The 20,368-nt window shown below is 43.6% G+C and overlaps 1 protein-coding gene across 8 annotated transcripts in view; it reads right to left on the bottom strand.

The window, feature by feature from the left end:
• COL4A5 (collagen type IV alpha 5 chain) overlaps nucleotides 1-20,368 on the bottom strand; it is a 136,054-nt gene that overhangs the window by 28,822 nt on the left and 86,864 nt on the right. For 6 of the 8 annotated variants that reach the window (XM_045029291.1, XM_045029292.1, XM_045029289.1 and 3 more), the window contains exons 28-37: nucleotides 20,135-20,232; nucleotides 18,840-18,990; nucleotides 14,875-14,988; nucleotides 9,684-9,692; nucleotides 8,541-8,708; nucleotides 5,130-5,219; nucleotides 4,087-4,236; nucleotides 3,192-3,290; nucleotides 1,746-1,835; nucleotides 812-942 (exon numbers count right to left, since the gene is read on the bottom strand). In XM_045029291.1, the coding sequence (XP_044885226.1) occupies nucleotides 812-942; nucleotides 1,746-1,835; nucleotides 3,192-3,290; nucleotides 4,087-4,236; nucleotides 5,130-5,219; nucleotides 8,541-8,708; nucleotides 9,684-9,692; nucleotides 14,875-14,988; nucleotides 18,840-18,990; nucleotides 20,135-20,232 (1,100 nt within the window). The remainder of the gene's footprint in view (nucleotides 1-811; nucleotides 943-1,745; nucleotides 1,836-3,191; nucleotides 3,291-4,086; nucleotides 4,237-5,129; nucleotides 5,220-8,540; nucleotides 8,709-9,683; nucleotides 9,693-14,874; nucleotides 14,989-18,839; nucleotides 18,991-20,134; nucleotides 20,233-20,368) is intronic. The other 2 variants (XM_045029293.1, XM_045029290.1) reach the window with 1 other exon arrangement.

The following is a 20,368-nucleotide window of genomic DNA, read 5'->3' as shown; positions in this document are numbered from 1 at the left end:
GAAGGAAGAAAAATACAGAAGTGTGTGATATTTTATCTAAGTATTGCTTTTGCTAAACAGATTGTGTCTCAAGATTAGTCATAAGGCTCCAGTGACAGCTGCCAGGAGCTTACTTTTTTTTTATTTTTTATAAAGTTCTTTCACTTATGTAGCGAATGTTTGAAAATCTGGCCACCGGTATCTTTTTTCAAGCTTTAGTTTTTGGCAGCAGCAACTGTGACCTTTTAGTTGCCTCTTCCCTGTGGATGTCTCTCTAAATGGCACTCTGCATATTGTAGTCGCCATTTTTCAAGAATTAATTGTGGCTGCTTGAGATTGGAATGGAGCAGTTCATTCTGCTACCCTCTATAGGTTGTCATTATGTCACCAATTATAACAGTGACATAATGACAACCTATAATGAATCTTAAGTGAGCCATAACTAGGATAGTCTCATATGCAACTTTCTGCCAAATGCAAACAACAACACAGACAGGGGTTTCTCCAGCTGTTCTAGTTTATTTAAAATATTACTCTCTACCAATGGAAATGGACATCACAGATGCTTCACTTGGTAGATGGCCCTCTGTTAAACAATTCTTGATAAACAAAGACTTTTATGAGGAAAGCCAGTGCTACCTTTGGCTGCAGGGGAAGTGAGTTGTATGAAGATTTTCAAAAAACCTGTTTTTCCTTTAAAATGGATCTTTATTTTAATCTTAAAAACACTGAATCTCAGTGTGTCTTTTTCGTCACATAAAAAATTAATGCCCTTTAACACAGAAATATCATTCACCCACAGCACCTTCTAGGGAAGGATTTTGAAATATACCTTAGGGCCAGGGATTCCAATATCTGAAAGACCTGGGTTGCCTTTCTCTCCCTTTAATCCTGGAAATCCTGGAGGGCCAGGCTGGCCAGGACGTCCTGCTGTGCCTTGAGAGCCTTTAATACCTGGGACACCTGTCCAAAATATCAAAAAAATAACGGTTTTGCAGAAGCTTCAGAGCAGTCAGTCAAATTGTAAACTGACCAGGAAAGACTAATGAAGAGTTGAATGACTGATGAGACTTATTGTTTTAACCAAAAATAAACAAAAACAAACAAACAGCTAAAATCTCACAGGGCTTCAGCATATTTCTCATACAAGGGGGAGGAATTTTACAGAATGCACAAGGATATAAATATTGCCTGTGTGTGTATATTTTTAAACTCTGACAAAACCAAGAGGCCCTTGATAGTAAATACCAACCAATTACTACTATAACCCCCAAAATATTGGTGGTGATGTCCCAACACTTCTTCCAAAGTAACTGAATTACTGTATCTATTTCCTTTTGAATAAATAACCCATCTTAATTTTCCTTCTGAGGGGCTAGTCCACAGAGCCCTTTTCATTTCTAAACTGTTTTGTTGGGTGGAATCTGAAAAATGAGAGACCAGGCCCAATAAAAATTGTAATAAGATTCTTAGACAGATTTGTGGTGTGAGATGAACTACACATGAAAGCTACAACAGAAATGCACCCTTCCAGCTTTGTATCTGTAGTGCTTTAAAATGAATGTACTTTGTTAAATATTCTATTATACAAGTCTGAATTTTCTATACCAAAGCATATACCATATATTCTTTCTGTACTCTTCACGTAAGTATATGCATACTACTTTACATATATTTACATTCATATACACATTACACATGCAAATCTGCCTCTGTTCTGCAGAGATGAAACATACTGACCGGATCAATGCCTTTTAGTAACTAACCTGGAAGCCCCGTCTCTCCCATGGCACCTTTTTGTCCTGGAGGTCCTGCTAGTCCTGACTGCCCAGGAAGCCCTGGCTCTCCCTTGGGGCCTAGAAAGTAGGTTACTTTAGTTAATAAATGGCAATGACAAATCATTTTGATACAGTGATTACTCACATGAATATGGCCATCTTCTAATTTGGGGTTTCTTTGGGTGCCCAGCTGCCTTGAGATACCCTTTTTCCCAATCTGCACTGAAGATTTAAAAAACGTTTCTTTCAGCTGCAGACCTTGATGCAGTTAGCTATGCCTTTCCTCCTTGAGTAAAAGTGGATTGCACATACAGCTACAACTTGGGAACCATCTGAAACCAACTAGCACAGAACGTGGCTGCCAGTTTCTTCAGCAGTGCTTCACACAAAGAGCGCATTCTCCTGGTGGCTCCTTAATCTGCAATGGTTGTCCTTTAGTTTCCAGGTGGAGTTTAAGCACATGGATTCGACCGATAAAGCCTGAACGGGTGTGGGTCCTGGCTGTCTGAAAGATTGCATAAATTCCAATATGACACCTAGAGCAAGACTTGCAACCAGGCAATGCTGGTAGAGAAATACTGAACAAAAATGTAGAGGCTTCAGATGCAGCAGAATAAATACCTTGAAGAAAGATTTTTGATCCATGCGGTAGCTAAAAGCATAAATATGATTTCCAGCTAGACTTCCCAATACTTCTGTTTGGTCTGTTGCTAACTGTAGAGGTAAGGACTAATGATGTAGGGATATGCTGACTAGGTCAGTCAAGGCTACTTACAACTCCTCCAATCAGGTTGTTCTAAGCAGAAAGCTCGTTTCCAGCTACCCCAATGGCAATCCAAACTTCAACCAGATCAACAGCTCAAAAATCGCATTCCAGTACATCTAGTATTTTACTAGGAGTAATAAATCCACAATTTGGATAGGGATCCCAAGTTCCTCAAAGTCTGCGAATATTTAGATCTAGAAAGTGAGGTTGCCCTTTATGGTGGTACTACGATGTGAGTAAAAATGACATGAAGTCATTCAACATCAATGAAGAAAGCTGGGAGGAGAGTGCAGAATCCAGTTGTATCTGGAGGGAATACCTGGCACTGGGTGCAGCTCAGCACGAAGTGGCTTTGATTCAGAGGATGGAAGCAAAGTGAGAAAGAAGAAAGCAGCATGCTGTAATCTTGGACTCCCATAGAGACAATACATGGATCTGTGAAATTTATAACAAGCTGTGTCGCTCCTGAATTGGGCTTGTCAGTGATAAGTAGATTCACCAGACGCCTGACTAGACCTCTTATGCATACACCATGATGCAGTGGATTGAAGGTTCCCTAAATATGGTTTAAACCATATTTTGCTGCCACAAAACCAACTGCATGTGCATTTTTACAATCCAAGCCATTCATTACAAAGGCTGTACATGGGCAGGGTTTTCTACCTTACCTGGCAATCCTGGTGCACCTGATTGCCCATTGAATCCAGGTGGCCCTGGGTCACCTTGGAGACCTTGATAACCTTTCTGGCCTGATACTCCAGGAATACCTTTAAAGGAAAAAGACAAACTTAATTACTGATTTTTTTATTTTTATATCAAAGGAGAAAAATTTTCTCATATATGAATAAAATGCCAAGTAAGGATTCTCTCTCATCAGGTGAAAATCTCCATATAAGCTAACCTGAGATGCAGTACCATTGAACACAAGTCAGTGTTCATGGAAGACCCTGGATGAATATCTACAGAACAGAAACAACAGTGTAGACAGAGGCAATACAAGCTTCCTGACATCAGCCACTGACAATACACTTCACAGCCATCTGACAGGAAGCCCTAGGTCTGCCTTGGGGCCTAGAATAGTAGATTAGTTTTGTTAATAGAATGCAATAATAGATCATTTTGATGCACTGGTTACTCACATGAATAGGATGGGATAGGCTCAGCCTACATATTTATTCTAACCTGTGTATCTGCATATGGGCTACTTTTGCAAGTGGTTTTGACGTTACGCTTGGACTGCAAGCACTTCAAGGCAGGGATGCAGAGCACCTACCACAATGAAGCCCCAAATCCTGGCCAGGGCATTAGGATGCTTCTCTGATACAAATGTTACACAATAATAAGAGTTCACTAGTAAGGACACTGCAACCAACTATATGGAGCAACTCAGTTACACTCAAATGGTCACTTTAAACCTTCTCTTCAAGAGAAGAAAAAGAAGAGAGAACCCTGACCCCATCCAGTTTAAGTTTTCCTTGCAGAGAAGGAATAACTGATTATAACTGAATCCATCTCGGTTCGCCATCACCTGTAGGAAACAAGCCCATGTATGAAATTCCTCACCTGGAATGCCTGGCTCGCCTTTCTCTCCTTTTGATCCCAGCCTGCTTGGATCAACTTGTCCAGGGGGACCTGGCAGGCCTGTTTCACCTTTCACACCTTTCTGCCCTGCCAGTCCAGTAGGTCCTGGCTGACCTGGTAAACCATCACTGCCTACAGCATGTAGAGACAGCAAAAGGAAAGTGTAATCCTTAGAGTGGGCTAACATCAATTATGTTTCTATCACACTCTGCTCTATTCACAAGTAGTGAAATTCACCCAGTGGGTGGTGAGCTCCCACCGTAAGCCACGCAAGAGGCTGAGTGAGGGGCCATACATGGAATGGTTGCATAAGGGTGCCTACATGTGGAAAAGGACTATATGCCTTGAATAGGCCAGCACAGAGGAAACAGATAGCTGTATAAGAAAGCAATGATCTGGAAGCCCCAACACATTGCACACCCGACATTAATAAATAAAAGTAATAATACCACCTCTATCAGGCTGTTACATAGCGCTTTCAATCAATAGATCTCAAAGCAGGAACAGTGTCTGAGAGTCTGCTGGCCGCCTGGTGCAGAGGAAGATTGGTGGATTTTACCTACCAAACTCACAAAATTCACCTTCATACAGCCAGATTATATGGGCTTTATGTGGCGGGAGTAAATTTCATCCATGCTGCTTAAAGCCAACCCTGGAAAGCCTGACGACGCAAAGCCATCAGTCCATCTTTTACACGGTCTAAAGCAGACTTTACCAAGTATTATCTTTAGCATCATTTGCATTTCTTTAACATCTTCAATCCAAGGATCTCAAAGATGAAACCGCTAAAGCCTCAGAATGCCCCTTCCAACATGTCACATGGATAGCTTACTACCGCTTTAAACAAAGTACCTATGAAAACCAAAGTCAGAAAGATAACCCAACACAAATGATGAAATTCTGAACTGATTTATACTATGTAACTCCCCACCAAAGCCAAGACTACATCAGACGCTGCTCCAAACATCTTTGAAGGATAAGCAGTGTTAAATTCTCTGCACTGAAAATAGTCAGACAAATGTTACCTTTAGGACCAGGAAGACCATCTCTGCCAGGAGTTCCAGTAGGACCTTGTGGACCCGGAGCTCCTATCACACCCATCTCACCTTTGGCACCTAGATGCATTGAACCACCAGTGTCATTCTGAACAAAAACCCCAAAGCAATCAGTACTTCACTTTCACCTATCTTCATTCCTATGGTATTAACCTGTACATCAAAGTCAGCTAACTTGAGTAATTCTCATTTTATACCTAAAACATAAAGGGCCAGATCCAGTGAGAGGCTGAGTCCATGTAAATCGCAGTGCTTTCAATGGATGTTACAGTGCTTAGCCCTTCTAAGAATCAACCTCATATAGAAAAATAACTTCCTAGAATAATTTATATTTGAATGTGGCGTGGGCTTTTCCATTATTAATCCTTGCAGAGAGTGGTGTGTGCTTGTTTCTTATAAGCCATATAAATGCGCTTCCTGTATAAAATATTTCATGAAGGAGAGTTATTTATTTTAAATTTAAACCGTTATTGACTAAAAACAGCAAAGCAGCTGCTTTTACAGATCCAGACTAACACGGCTACCCCTCTGATACCTGACACCGTTATTTACTGAAAGTCATAGAGGTAATTATAAATACGCAGGCACAACTGGAGAGAATCAAACAGTCTATTTCTTGGAATATAATGGCTTTCATTGTGTGGAGTCAGATCCTTTTGCAGTAAAACAGAAATACTGAAAAATCATAGAGAAGTTATCAAGTTCAGCCTCCTAGGTTGAGGCAGGACCAAGCACACCTAGAGACCATGCCTACCAGGTGCTTGTACAAACTGTTCTTAAAAACCTCCAGGGACAGGGATGCTCCCTTGGAAGCCTGTTCCAGAATTTAGCTACGCTTATATAGTTAGAACATTTCCCCTCATATCTAACCCAAATCTCCCTTGGTGCAGATTGAAGTCTACTACTTCTTGTCCTAGTGGACATGGAGAACAATTGATCGATGTCCTCTTTACAACAGCCCTTACCATATTTGAAGAGTGTTATTAGATTCTATTTCATTCCTCTTTTCTCCAGACTAAACATACTTTTTTTTTTTTTAAATCTTTCCTCATAGGTCAGATTTTCTAAATCTTTTATAATTTTTACTGCTCTCCTCTGGGCTCTCTCCAGTTTCTCTACATCTTTTCTAAAATGTGGCACCCAAAACTGGACACAATACTCCAGCAGATGCCTCACCAGTGCCTAGTAGAGCAAAACAATTACCTCCCATATCCAGGGCCGTCCCTAGCTATTCTGGGCCCCTATGCAGCCCCACCACGCGCCGGGGGGGAGGGAAAGGGGGGCAGGCCTCTGCGGGAGGAGTGGGGGGGCTGGCCTCAGGACTCCATCGGGGGGGCAGGTCTGGCTTGGGGGGCAGGAGGGGGAACTACCCCCCAGCACTCACCAGCAGCACAGCTGGGGCCGGGTCGCCGCACTCCCGCTGCCAGTGAGTGCAGTGCCCCGGCCCTGCTGCAGGAGCGGGAAGAGGCGGGGCTGGGGTGGGAAAGGGGCGGGGTGGGGGCGGAGCAGGGCAGGGGCCCTGGGGAAGAGCCGGAGCAGGGGCTGGAGCAGCACGCAGCTGTGCAGAGCGCCAGGAAATGTGGTGCTCTACGCAGCTGCGTACTTTGCATATGGGTAAGGATGGCCCTGCCCATATATCTTACCTATTACACTTCTGTTAATACAGCCCAACATGGTTTTAGCCTTTTTTGCAACTGCATCACATTGTTGACTTATATTCAATTTGTGACCCATTAGAACCACCAGATCCTTTTTAGCAGTACTACTGCCTAGTCAGTTATTCCATATTTTGTATTTGTACATTTGATTTTTCCTTCCCAAGTGTAGTACTTTGCACTTATCTTTACTGAATTCCATCTTGTTGATTTCAGACCATTTATCCAATTTGTCAAGGTCATTTTGAATTCTAATCCTGTTCTCCAAAGTGCTTGCAACCCCTTCCAGCTTGGTGTCATCTGCAAATTTTATAAGCATGTCCTACACTCCATTATCCAAGTCATCAATGAAAATGTTGAATAGTACCAGACACAGGACAGGCCCTTGCAGGACCCCACTAGCTATGCTCTCCCAGTTCGAAAGCAAACCATTGATAATTACCCTCACTAAGATCTTTCAACCAGTTATGCACCCTCCTGATAGTAATTTCATTTAGACCACATTTTGCCAGTTTGCTTATAGCCTATGTCAAAAGCCTTACTAAAATAAAGCTATCACATCTACTGCTTCCCCCATATCCACCAGGCAAGTAACCCTGTCAAAGGAGGAAATTAGGTTGGTTTGGCATGATTTTTTCTTGACCAATCCATGTAAGCTATTACTACCAGGGCTATGATTTTACTGCGGTAATTTAATGTGGGATGGAAAGAGGGGAGAACGGGGGCATGTGCGTGGGTTGGGGAACGAACACATATTACACTCACTGCACAGCAGCTCCTGGCTGGACGGGCTGGACCTGGCTCCCAGCTTCAGCATGGAGACCTGGCCCACATGATCACAGCACCACTCAGGTTTGGCGAGTCTGCCCCTCCATAGACCGAGATGGAGGGGCAGATGTGCCAAACCTGAGTGGTGCTGCGATCATGTGGGCCAGCTGCAGGTACTACATTTGCTCTTCTCCACTCCTCTAAGGCCTCACCCATCCTTCACAAGTTCATAGTTCCGAGACTGTTTCAGCTAGTTACTTCAGTATTCTAGAGTGAATTTCATCAGGCCTTGCCAACGTGAGTACAATTAAATTACCTAAATAATCTTTAATCCCTTTAATAATGATGCATACTTACCTACCTACCAAACTTCACACTCAAAATATGACCTCAAAGCAGATTTAAACATCTCTATAACATTAAAATATAAAGAAAGGTGATACACATGGTTTTAGGGTGGGACTTGCAAAAGTGCTCAGCATTTGCTTACCTGCTGACACCGAAGTGAACGGGAGTTTTAGCACTGACTTTAACAGGAGTAGAGTTAGGCCTGAGTGCTATTAGTGCTATAATGCTTAGACTGTAATACACAGTGATTGCTGCAAAGCCCTGCACTGGGAGAGGATGGATAGACAATGGATATTACAATGAGAGAGAGGGTCCCTCACCAAAATAGCCACGGATCCAATCTCCCTCCAAAATTCCTAGGGGACCCTGAAATGTGCATCCAACATTAGAGACACGGGTTTGTCCCTAATTCAGATTTATTGCAATAAGGCTCTCATGGGTGCCCATGGATAAACTGCTTTTCAGTCGTCAGCAAGGTAAAGTAAGCAAGCCCAAGTTCAATGACATTTCTCACTGTCATTCTCACTGATAGCATGCCCAAACCGTGGAGACTACAGCCCTCTGTATATGCCTACAGGTAACAATGCTCTTCTGGCATGTTTGAACTTACCTGGAAATCCTGATATTCCATCTCGTCCTGGTGGTCCTGGTGAACCTGGAGGTCCAATGAGACCTGGTGTTCCTGGAAATCCTGGACTGCCTCTGTCACCAGGTGGACCAGGGATGTCGAATCCAGGAGGGCCAGGATCTCCTTTCTCACCTGGAACTCCTTGTAATCCTAGACATTATTAAAATACCATCCTTTAGCAAGAAATCGGGCATGGTTGAGGGGTGTGTGTGTGGGGGGGAAATGGCAGTAATGGTGGAACAGCTGCTCTTTACTGGCAGCACATTGCCATAATACCTTGATCAAACCACCACAATGGATAAATGTTTTGACTTCCAAAGCCCTGATCCTGCAATGGGATCGAAGCAGGTAGACTTAATTCATTTCAGTGGGGCTCTGTGCAGGCTCAGGAGTCACATACATATGAGCTTGCAGGATTGGGGTCCAACTGCCCTGCTGCAAAACTAGCTAATTAAAGTCAACATTTTTCAGAAGGCGATGCTAAAAGTTTGTCAGCAGCCCTTGGTGATCCCGTATTTTGTTTATGGTGTTTATTCAATTGCATGACTAAAGTAGGAGTTAAAGACTATAGTCTTCTCACAAATTAACTGTGCAGAAGATTAAATTTCCCACAACTTCATCAATAAAATGTGAAAACGCTACAGAAAAAAAATTAAGTGCTCTTTTTAATATCAGGGTGACTACTTATTTTAACAAAGTCTTCTTTGTATTTCACGATTCAGCCTAATAATTCCTATATACAGCACAAATGCGAAATCCTGGCTTCAAGTTAAATGAAATCCCAGTTGAATTGCATCAGGGAGGCCCACACTATTAGGTTACAAGGTAACCTCAAATGGGCATTTATTTTCAAAGGACAGCCAAGTTCTGTGTTTCACTAGGTTTGTCTAAATTAAAAATGTGCCTCAATAGGAACTGTTTAAAAAACAAAAGCAACATTGCTTAATATTAGTGAGACTGAGCCAAAGGCACCAGTCATAGTAGGGAGGCACAGCTCTACTCCCTTCAATGGGATTGCACCTGTTGAGTTAAGTGGTGACTTTCACTCTTGAAACGTATTTAAATAAACTAATAATCTTAAATTAAGACAACAAGAAGGCGGCTTTGGTGAAGAAATCACAGTACCTGGTGGACCTGAGGTTCAAAACCCAGCGAGGTTAGCATTCATCAGGAAGTTGAGGCACAGGGAAAAGTAATGAGTTGCAAGAGAGTCATTAGGTTAGGAAACAAAATTAAGCACATAAAGATTAGAACAAAAATCTATACTAAAGTTACTGAGCATAGATCTAACTACAGAGGATACAACACTATTACAGCTGCAAGAAACTGGTTTGTAAGTAAATTTAATTATAGGCATTTTTCAACAGCAGCCACCATTCTACACAGAGAGAAGTACCTAACTGAAAGTTTTTTAAATACTACAGTGCAATCTTTCAAAAAACAAAACGAAATGTTGGACTGTGTTCCTGTCTCCTAACCTAGCAAGCTTTTGGAAATGGTCCAAGGTCTCCTCTCAAGCCATCTTTTTACACTGCCTGCACCAACACAGCCATTTGATGCTGGCTTGTGTGCGCCCTAGTGGGTGGTTGATATTTTGCTGTTCAGCACCATCTGTCTGGAGATCCCTCCAAAATGGATTTGTCAAAGATGCTTCCACTTTATGAAGAAAAACTGAATCCCTTATTGGGAACGCTTAGCTGCCTATTGCTGTTGCAGACTGTTACTATATTGATGGCTCTTTATAAAGCTCCTGGAGAGCTTAGTAAGATGTGGTGCTACAGGAATTATTTTTCTGATGTGTATTATAGTATATAAAATAATATTTTCCCCATTGTCTCAAGTTTGTTTGAAGACAATACAATGCACTAGTTAGGAGCCCCTTCTGTAACCTCTCTTATGGAGATTATTTTGAGACATTCAGTGTCAGGAACAATAAAGAATAAGTAGTGTAAGACAGCCCAATGCTGCAGCAGACAGTGCCACTGTAGGAACAAAGATTCAAGAGTGATTTAGAGACTCTCACTCTACAGCAGGGGTCTCAAAGCTCCAGCCCACGGGCCATCTGCGGCCCAAGAACCTCCCCAATGTGGCTCGTGGAGCTCCAGCAATTTGGAGGTCTCTCCCTTGGCCCCGCCTGCCAGCCCCGGGCACTGCCCCCCGGGCGATTTAAAATGGCCCGAGCCCCCGCCCATCACCGACAGTGCAGCGGAGCTGAGCAGCTTCTTGCGTGTGTCTTCCGGCCCCTCCCTGCGGCCCCGGGGCAGGACTGTGCCTCCGCGCACTGCCCCCGCCCCGAATGCTCCTGCAGCCAATGGGAAGCTGCGGGGGCGGTGCCTGGGGGCAGCTGTGCACGGAGGCCCCCCGGCCTACCCCTCCTTGGAGCCCCAGGTAAGGGCCACACCACCCAACCCCCTCCCAGAGCCTGTACCCCCACCCCGTCCCCACATACACTCTCCCACCCCCAAACTCCCTCTCAGAGCCTACACCTCCTTCCCACACATCCCTCCTGCCCACAAACTCCCTCCCAGAGCCTGCACCCCCTCCCTCTGCACCCCGTCCCAGAGCCTGCAACCCCATTCCCTCCTCCTGCACCCCTCTCCCCTCCCCCCCAAACTCCCTCCCAGAGCCTGCAACCCCACCCACTCCTCCTGCATCCTCACCTTCTGCCCCAGCCCAGAGCCTGCACCCAGCACCCAAACTCCATCCCAGAGCCTGCACCCGACCCCCTCCCCCACCCAAGCTCCCTATAGGCAGGTGGGGGGCAGAATATGAGAGGGTGGGTTCTGGGCTGCATGAATGACATTATTGGCCCGCTGGGAGGATTTGAGGACTGGCACTGGCCTTAAGGTAAACTGAGTTTGAGACCCCTGCTCTACAGACTAGAGGTAAATTAGGCACCTTCAACTCACAAAGAAAAATGTGCCTATCGGCTTGCATTGCTCAATTACTCTTTGGTTCCTTTGGTGAGTGGAATTGTTCCCCTGATAGGGGAAAAACAAAGCCCCAGAAGGTATAGCTCATGCTCCAATGTCTACGGGGACTCCATCAGCAAACAAAATAAACTATGAAGGTAGTATATAACCTGGTAAGAGGACAAATACTTTCAATATTTCTTGATAGGTGAACATGGAGTAAAATCGACATGTCTTTGAATCTGTGATAACATTCCCATTTTTCCCCTTCTGCTTCTCAAATGTGTTTGACTGGATCAGAATTGTAGTAGAATATGCTACGGAATAAACACTCGAGTAGCTCGTTTTGTAAAAACAAAATATACAGACACTGCAAACTCTTTGAATAAATGGTGGTGCATAAAAAAGAAAACCTGAGCAAAGACATACTTAAGATTGTTCCAATTGCCCTGAAAAACAGAATCCCAAGACAGTTAATCTACTATAATAAAAAGGAGTAGAGTCTATTCTGATTCAGTGGGAAACAGGAATGAGTGATGGGGGAGGCAACATGCACACTGCACCAGACAAGTAGCAGCACCTATAGCAAGAGTCGGCAACCGTTGAGAAGTAGCATGCCAAATCTCCAGTAATTTAAGGTTTCGCGTGCCAAAAGAAATGCAACATTTGCAGGGGCCCCTGACAGAACCCCAGACTGGCAGCGGGTTGAATGGGGCCTGTGGCAGGGACCTCAGCCCGTTGCTGGCCCGGGGTTCTGTCCATTCAGGCTGGCAGTGGGCTGAGCGGGACCGGGACCCTGGCTGGCAAAGGGCTGGTGGCCAGAACCCTACCTCAGTAGCTGGCTGAGTGGAGCAGGCAGACGGAACCCCAGACCAGCGGCGGGCTGAGTGGCTCAGCCAGCTGCTGGTCTGGAGTTCCTGGCCGTCGGCCCCACTCAGCCCACTGCCGGCCTAGGATTCCGTTCACCCAGGCAGGCGGGGGCTGAGCGGGGCCAGTGACCGGGACCCCGGCTGGCAACGGCATGGCGGTAAAAATTGGCTCGCGTGCCGCCTTTGGCACATGTGCTGTAAGTTGCTGACCCCTGACCTATAGGATTAAAGTAGGTGGTTTACTTAAAGCCTCAGTCATGCACTAGGTTTCATGCACTACATTTCAGTGTCATGCTGTTAGTAGCCACAGTGATCTTTAACACAGATTACAATGAAAAATTAGCCATACTGATCCATTGAGACAGGTATATTTGTTTTACTTGGGAAAAGAAATGCTTTGTGGTCTAAGAGCTAATCAGCAACCACATGGAGTCAAACTCTGCCTAGCACCTGGAAACAGGTATAATGGACATCCAAAGACACACAGTTCATACACTTAAAAAGCAGTGCTGCTCTGTGTGTCTAACAAACCCCCTACTACAACCAGGCATAGTCTGGGACATGGGGGCATGCACAGAGGTCACTGATGGGTCAGGGAGGTGATACACAGGTCATTCAGATCACTTCCATCCCCAACACCGGGCACTGAAATCAGGTTGCAGGCAGAGGACCTGCAGATCAGCTTCCCTGCATGAGCAAGGTGCTTAAGCATATGCCAGACTTTAAGCATATGAGCAGTCCCTTTAAAGTCAGTGGGACTATTGAAACACTTAAAGTTATATGCTCAGGTGCCTCTGCCCCTTGCTCCTCTGCTGGCCATGGGTTTTCTGCCATGCACTATCTATAATGCCAGCCCAAATTTTGGCTCTTCACTTAGGGCGGCTATCACTAAAACAAATCTGAAGTGTGGGGTAGTGGTCATGCAGCAGCAGTATCTAGACGTGTACAGCAAAGACTAGGTATATTTCAGCATTAACAAAGTTGTTCTCTAGTTCATACAGCACATTCTCACTGTGGCTATTGCTGTGCGTTTGCAGTCACAGAGTTAGCGAAGTGGAAATCCCATTCAGTGAAAGTAATGTAGAAAAACCTCTCTCAAAAATAAAATACTTTGTGAACAGAAATTTAGTCCCCTTCTTCCCCCTCCCTCCCGTATATAGCGTTGGAACTAGGAAATCCTTTTATAAAAATTAAGTAATTTTAAATACAAGATTACCAAAACGCCCTTTGCTAGAGACATGCTCCCCATTAATACTATGGGCAGACTCCTAGTTTGGTAATTTAACCTGGACCCAACAAGGAGGCCCAGAACTTCCCAACTTTGCTTAATGAAGAGCATGATGGAAATGGCTGTCCTGGAAGTCACAAACTATTGTTACCTGAATTAAAATTAATGAAGTTTTTTTCCAGTTGTGAATTTATAAAGTGAATGTACGTGACCCTTTTTACTGGTAGTTTCTTGTTCATACAATAGACTACTAGCGCTTGCAGTGTTCTTTTTCTACCTGATGCAGAAATGGACCAACCACTCTGAAATATCTAGGATCAAAGCCATTTTTCAGCTGATTTAGGCCATACTTCAATGCCTACTGAAGCGAATGGAAAGATTTCCCACTGACTTCAGTTGGCACTGGATCACGCCCTGAATGTCTACCTATGGACTTAAATGGAAGCAGTGTGAGGAACAGTATTGTTACATAGGGTCTTTTTTTTTTTTTTTTTTTTTGCTTCTGGTCAAGGCACAAAATGTAAAATTTATAAATGTTGGCTCGCAATAAAATTGAAGTTATTTAAAAATAGGTCTTGCCAACTGAATATAAAGTGTCGAGTTGGTTAAACTGCTTCGTTAAGGATTGTCTTGATACTTAATCACATAGGTCAATTTATTTCACTTAAGGGTCATGAAATAATTTCCAGTACACAGTCTGTGCACACTTGAGTAACAAATACATTATTTTGGTTGGCAGAATAACCTTAAGGTCCATAAAAGTACCATATTTTCAATATTATGTTGGCTCTCAGAGAACTATTTCCTTTAACATTATGGGCCTGATCCTGTGAGGTGCAGAGCACCCTCAACAGCACCCATTGACTTCACTACCAGTTGACTGCACACTGTATCTCCAGAATTGAGCATCGCATAATTTGTCTTTTTAAAGATAGCATAGCAATGAAGGCATATTGTCTACCCTCTCAGTAACCCAGAAATGCTAGATTAACATGCCACTCCCCTCTGCCAAGGAGAGGAGCTTCTTGGGCTGCATTAACAAACGTGACAGGCCAAATTTTTCCCAGTTGTCAATCACAGTGCAACCCCCCTTGCCTTCTGTGGGTTTGTATGGGACAGAATATAAAGGCAGAACTTGGCCCATGTTGTGGAAAGGGTCCTGTCCAAACTGAGAGTCATGAAGTCACAATAGCCTTCCTATTTGTTGTTTACTGGCACTTTTGTACACACCCTGAGCTGGTGTGCCTGCCTCCCTGACAGACAACATGTCAGCAATAACTCCAAAGTTATAATCACTCAACTCTTACCTGGTGGGCCCACAGGTCCTGGAGGGCCAGGTTGTCCCGGTGGACCTTGACCACCAATTCCCGGGAACCCTGGGGGTCCCGCTAACCCCGGTGGTCCGCTTGGTCCAGGGTCACCTTAAAGGAAATTCTAATTTAGTTCAACAGTGAGGAATCTCAGGGTTTTCACATTCATTTTCAGAAGTCATGTATGAAGTGTCTACACATTGTTCACTGGCATTTGGTCCCTGCACATATGCAAGTGGAAGTTAGGTGTGCAAATACCCACTGTGCATGTAATTTCAAAGGCCACTTTTGAAAGATGGTCCAAAGACTTGTTACTGTGCCATAGTACACTACTCTATATAACTGTTCACAAATACCTTTGCTATACACCAAACCAGAGATATATTGCAATACAGTGCAGACAATTGCTAATGCCAGAAGTTCATAAATAATTAAAGTAGCTTACGTGAGAATAAAGTGCATCAAATTGGTAAATATAACACATAAGAATGGCCGCCCTGAGTCATATCAATGGTCCATCTAGCTCAGTATCCTGTTTCTGACAGTGGCCAGTGACAGACGTGTCAGAGGAAATGAATAGAACAGGGCAATTTTGAGTGATCCATCCCCTGTCAGCCAGTTCTAGCTTCTGTCAGTTGGAGGTTTAGGGACACCCAAAGCACAGGGTTGCATTCTTGATCATCTTGGCTAATAGCCAGTGATGGACCTATCCTCCATGAACTTATCGAATTATTTTTTGAACCCAGTTATACTTTTGGCCTTCACAGCATCCCACGGCAACAAGTTCCAAGGATTAACTGTGCACTGTGTGAAGTACTTCCTTATGTTTGTTTTAAACCTGCTGCCTATTAATTTTGTTGGGTGACCCCTATTCTTGCGCTATGGGAAGTGGTAAATAACACTTCCCCATTCACTTTCTCCATAGCTTTCATGATTTTATAGACATCTCTCATATCTGCTCTTTGTTATCTCTTTTCTAAGATCAACAGTGCCAGTCTTTTTAATCTCTCCTTGCACAGAAACTGTTCCATACCCCTAACCATTTTCATTGCCATTCTCGGTGCCTTTTCCAATTCTAATATATCTTTTTTTGATGCACACGGCATTCAAGGTGTGGGCGTACCATGGATTTATATAGTGACATGATATTTTCTGTTTTATTATCTAACGGTTCCTAACATTGTTAGTTTTTTTTAAACTGCCACTGCACATTGAGTGGATGCTTTGTAGGATAGGGTTAAATTTCAAAATGATCTGGACAAACGGTCTGAAGTAAACAATGAAATTCAACAAGGACAAATGGAAAGTACTCCAGTTAGGAAGGAACCATCAGTTGCACACATATAAAATGGGAAATGACTGCTTAGGAAGGAGTACTATGGAAAGAGATCTGGGGATCATAGTGTATCATAAGCTAACTACAAGTCAACAGTGTAACATTATTAAAAAAAAAAAGCATCATTCTGGGGTCTATTAGCAGGAGTATTGTAAGCAAGACACAAGAAGTAATTCTTCCGCTCTACTCCACGCTGATTAGGCTCAACTGGAGTAGTGTGTCCAATTCTGGGCGCCACATTTCAGGAAGGATGTGGACAAATTGGAGAAAGTCTAGAGAAGAGCAACAAAAATGATTAAAGGTCTAGAAAGCAGGACCTATGAGGGAAGATTGAAAAAATTGGGTTTGTTTAGTCTGGAGAAGAGAAGACTAAGGGGGACATGATAATAGTTTTCAAGTACATAAAACGTTGTTACAAGGAAGAGGGACAAAAATTATTCTCCTTAACCTCTGAGGATAGGACAAGAAGCAGTGGGCTTAAATTGCAGCAAAGGTTGTTTAGGTTGGACATTAGGAAAAACTTTCTAACTGTCAAGGTGGTTAAGCACTGGAACAAATTGCCAAAGGAGGTTGTGGAATCTCCATCATTGGAGATTTTAAGAGCCGGTTAGACAAACACCTGTCAGGGAAGTTGTAGAATAGATAATACTTAGTCCTGCTATGAGTGCAGGGGACTGGACTAGATGACCTCTCGAGGTTCCTTCCAGTACTCTGATTCTATGATGACTCTACAATCTCTTTCTTGAGTGCTAACAGCTAATTTAGTGCCCATCATTTTATATGTATAATTGGGATTATTTTTCCAATATGCATTACTTTGCCTCATCAAGAATAAATTTCCTCTGTCATTTTCTTGCCCAGACACCTACTTCTGTGAGATCTCTTTGCAACTCTTCACAGTGAGCATTGGACTCATCTTGAGTAATTTTATGTGTGTGTGTAAATTTTGCCACCTCCTGTGTACCCCTTTATCCAGATCTGAACAGCACAGATCCTTGAGAGACCCCACTATTTAACTCTCTCCATTGTGAAAACTGACCATTTATTCCTATCCTTTGCTTCCTGTCTTTTAACCAGTTACTGATCCATGAGAGGACCCTCGCTTTTATCCTATGACTGCTTACTTTTCTTAAGTCTTTGGTGAGGGACTTTGTCAAAGACTTTCTGAAAGGTCAAGCACACTACACCAACTGGATCACCCTCATCTACATGCTTGTTGATGTACTCAAAGAATTCAAATAGATTGGTGAGACGTGATTTTCCCTTTACAAACACCATGTTGACTCTTCCCCAGCAGATAATGTTTATCTATCTGTCTGATGATTCTGTTCTATACTATAGTTTCAGCCAAATTGCCTGATACTGAAATTAGGCTTATCGGCCTTTTAATTGCTGGGATCGCCTCTAGAGCCTTTTTAAACAATAAGCGTTACATTAGCTACCCTCCAGTCATCTGGCGCACAAGCTGATTTAAGCAATAGATTACACATCACAGTTAGTAGTTCTTCCAAGGGTTCTGAAGGAAATTGCAGAATACCTCAGGTCCAGGTGACTTATTACTGTTTATTTTATCAGTTTGTTCCAAAACTCCTTTACAGACACCTCAATCTGGGAGAGTTCCTCAGATTTTTCTCCTAAAAAGAATTGCTTGGGTGTGGAGCTCTCCCCCATATCCTCTACAGCGAAGACCAATGCAAAGAATTCATTTTGTTTCTCCTTGTCGTCTCTGAGTGCTCCTTTAGCACCTCGATTGTTCAGTGGCCCCACTGATTGTTTGGCTGGCTTCCTGCTTCTGATTACTTAAATTTTTTTTTGCTCTGTTAGTTTTTGTGTCCTTAGCAAGTTGCTCTTCAAATTCTTTCTTGACCTGCCTACTTATACTTTTACAGCTGACTTGCCAGAGTTTATGCTCCTTTCTATTTTCCTCACTAGGATTTGACTTCCAATTTTTAAAGGATGCATTTTTGCCACTAATCACCTCTTTTACTCTGCTGTTTAGCCATGTGGCATTTTTTGGTCCTTTTTTTTTTTTTTTTTTAAACTTTGGATATACATTTAGTTTGACCCTCTAATATGGCATTTTGAAATAGCTCCACTCCATTTTCAGGCATTTCAACCCATGACTGTTCCTTTTAATTTCCATTTAACTAGCTTCCTCATTTTTGTGTAGTTTCCCATTTGACTTTAAATGCCTCCTGTGGAAGGGAAACAAGAATGTAACAAAGTGGATCCATTTAAAGTATGGCACCCTCACCAGTTGGGATTTGTCTCTATCAGCTAGAGCCCAGATTTTCAAACATACAAAAATGTGCATGCACTTCGGTCTGCCTGTGGCCTGGGGACACAAACCTCAGTTTGCCATGTGCATTTAGACAGGCACAGTCCATATGCATACCAAGAGGCTTTGCACTTTGGAAAAACCAGCCCCAATGTAAGCAGTCTCAGGGCCAGATTTTTAAAAGGTATTTAGGTGCCTAACTCCCACTGAAATAATTACAGTGGGAATTAGGCACCTAAATACTTTTAAAAATCTGGCCCTAAGTAACTGGCACACAATAACAGGCTGATTTTCAGTGATTAAGAGTCATATAGTGTTCAACAGAAGATAATGAAGGGTTCTCTGTACCTTTTGGCCCAGGAGTTCCATCTGAACCTGGCCGCCCTGGCAAACCAGGGTTTCCTGGGAAGCCAGGATCACCTTTCAGTCCCTGAGCTCCTTTAAAACCCGGTGGCCCTGGTGGCCCAGGTGGTCCTGGGACACCAAATCCAGGGTCCCCCTATGATGTAAGGAAAAAAGAAATGGGTTTCACAGGTTAGCTCTTACAACGTTTAAAGTAGCAAAGGGGAAAATATTCCTCCCTCCCCTCCAGCCCCCCAAAAGCCATGAGGTTAAAAAAAAAGACTCCCAAAATATTTACAGCCACACAGCTCAGGCAAATCATTCTGGGAAAGATTAGGCAACATTAGTCACATGACAGAAAAGGGTTTTTTCTGATATTACAGCAAAATCCATGTCACCTATCTAGTAACAGAACATACTCCTGGAGGGTTACACTCCAATCCTCCAACACCATACAAACATGACCAGCCTCTGGGAGGGAGTGCACAATAAGGAGGGAAGGGCCACCTGACATAGACAGTGTGGAGGGCCAGCTCACATCACACCTAGAGGCTACAGGAACAGCTCTAGTACTGCAGCTATAAAGCATCCAGGAAGGGAAAGGGTAAAACGCGGCACCCCTCAAGACACATGGCCTGAATCATACCCAAAGTTCTTTTCTTAGGGTCAGGGGAACCTTCCTGTACAAGCCCTTGGTTGGGAGTGTAGCCACCCTGACTGCAGTCTCATGAAACAAATCTATTCAACTTTGTCGGCCCCTAGCTGCTAGAGTAACTGCTGTGCTCATGAAAGACCATTTTTGCTGATTAGCTAGTGTCTTCACTCAAATTCGGAAGAGCCTTAAGGGATTAAATGAAAGTATCTCCCTACTTTTCAGCTGCATCCATTCCAGGGGTAGGGACAAACACTGGTGGGTAAGAAGGAGGGACACATTTTCAGTAAAGTTGACCATTCCATCCCCGCCCCATCACCAATTTAAGGTGGACAGCTACACAGAGCATCCTATCTGAGTCTGCCCTATGACATTCAACTCTGGCCCTACACATCAGGAGACTCTGCACTGTTGGTGTTAGAGCCGACTCTGCAAGGCAATGCAGCTGGACACACAGCACTGGGGACAGCAGCTACTGAGTAAGAAAAGATAAATGCCTTGATAGGTCCTTTGACTTGAGAGAGGTGAGGGCTGCTTACAGATGCAGACCCCTCCCAACCAAAGAAGAGACTTTACAATGGCACAGTTGAAGAGACAAACTTCAGTCTTAAACCACAGCCCATTAGCAGAGAGATTGATATTTTCAGACCTTTTGTCCTGGGAAACCAGATTGTCCTGGTGGCCCTTCGAGCCCTGGTCGTCCAGAGGCTCCTGGTGCTCCTGGGGGGCCAGCCATTCCTGGGAAACCTACATCCCAATGTGGAGGTAAGAAAACAACTGAGATAAGGCAACAAACAAGTGTCAGTACATTTCAGGGAGATTTGGCAACCACTGTGTAAGTGTTCTTTCAAAAGAGGCCCCTTAGGTCTGGTTGGCTCAAAAT

Source organism: Mauremys mutica, chromosome 9 (genome assembly GCF_020497125.1).
Source record: "Mauremys mutica isolate MM-2020 ecotype Southern chromosome 9, ASM2049712v1, whole genome shotgun sequence".
Classification (NCBI taxonomy): Eukaryota; Metazoa; Chordata; order Testudines; family Geoemydidae; genus Mauremys; species Mauremys mutica.
The sequence above is the reverse complement of the archived record's forward strand: the minus strand, read 5'-3'. Positions and strand labels throughout refer to the sequence as shown.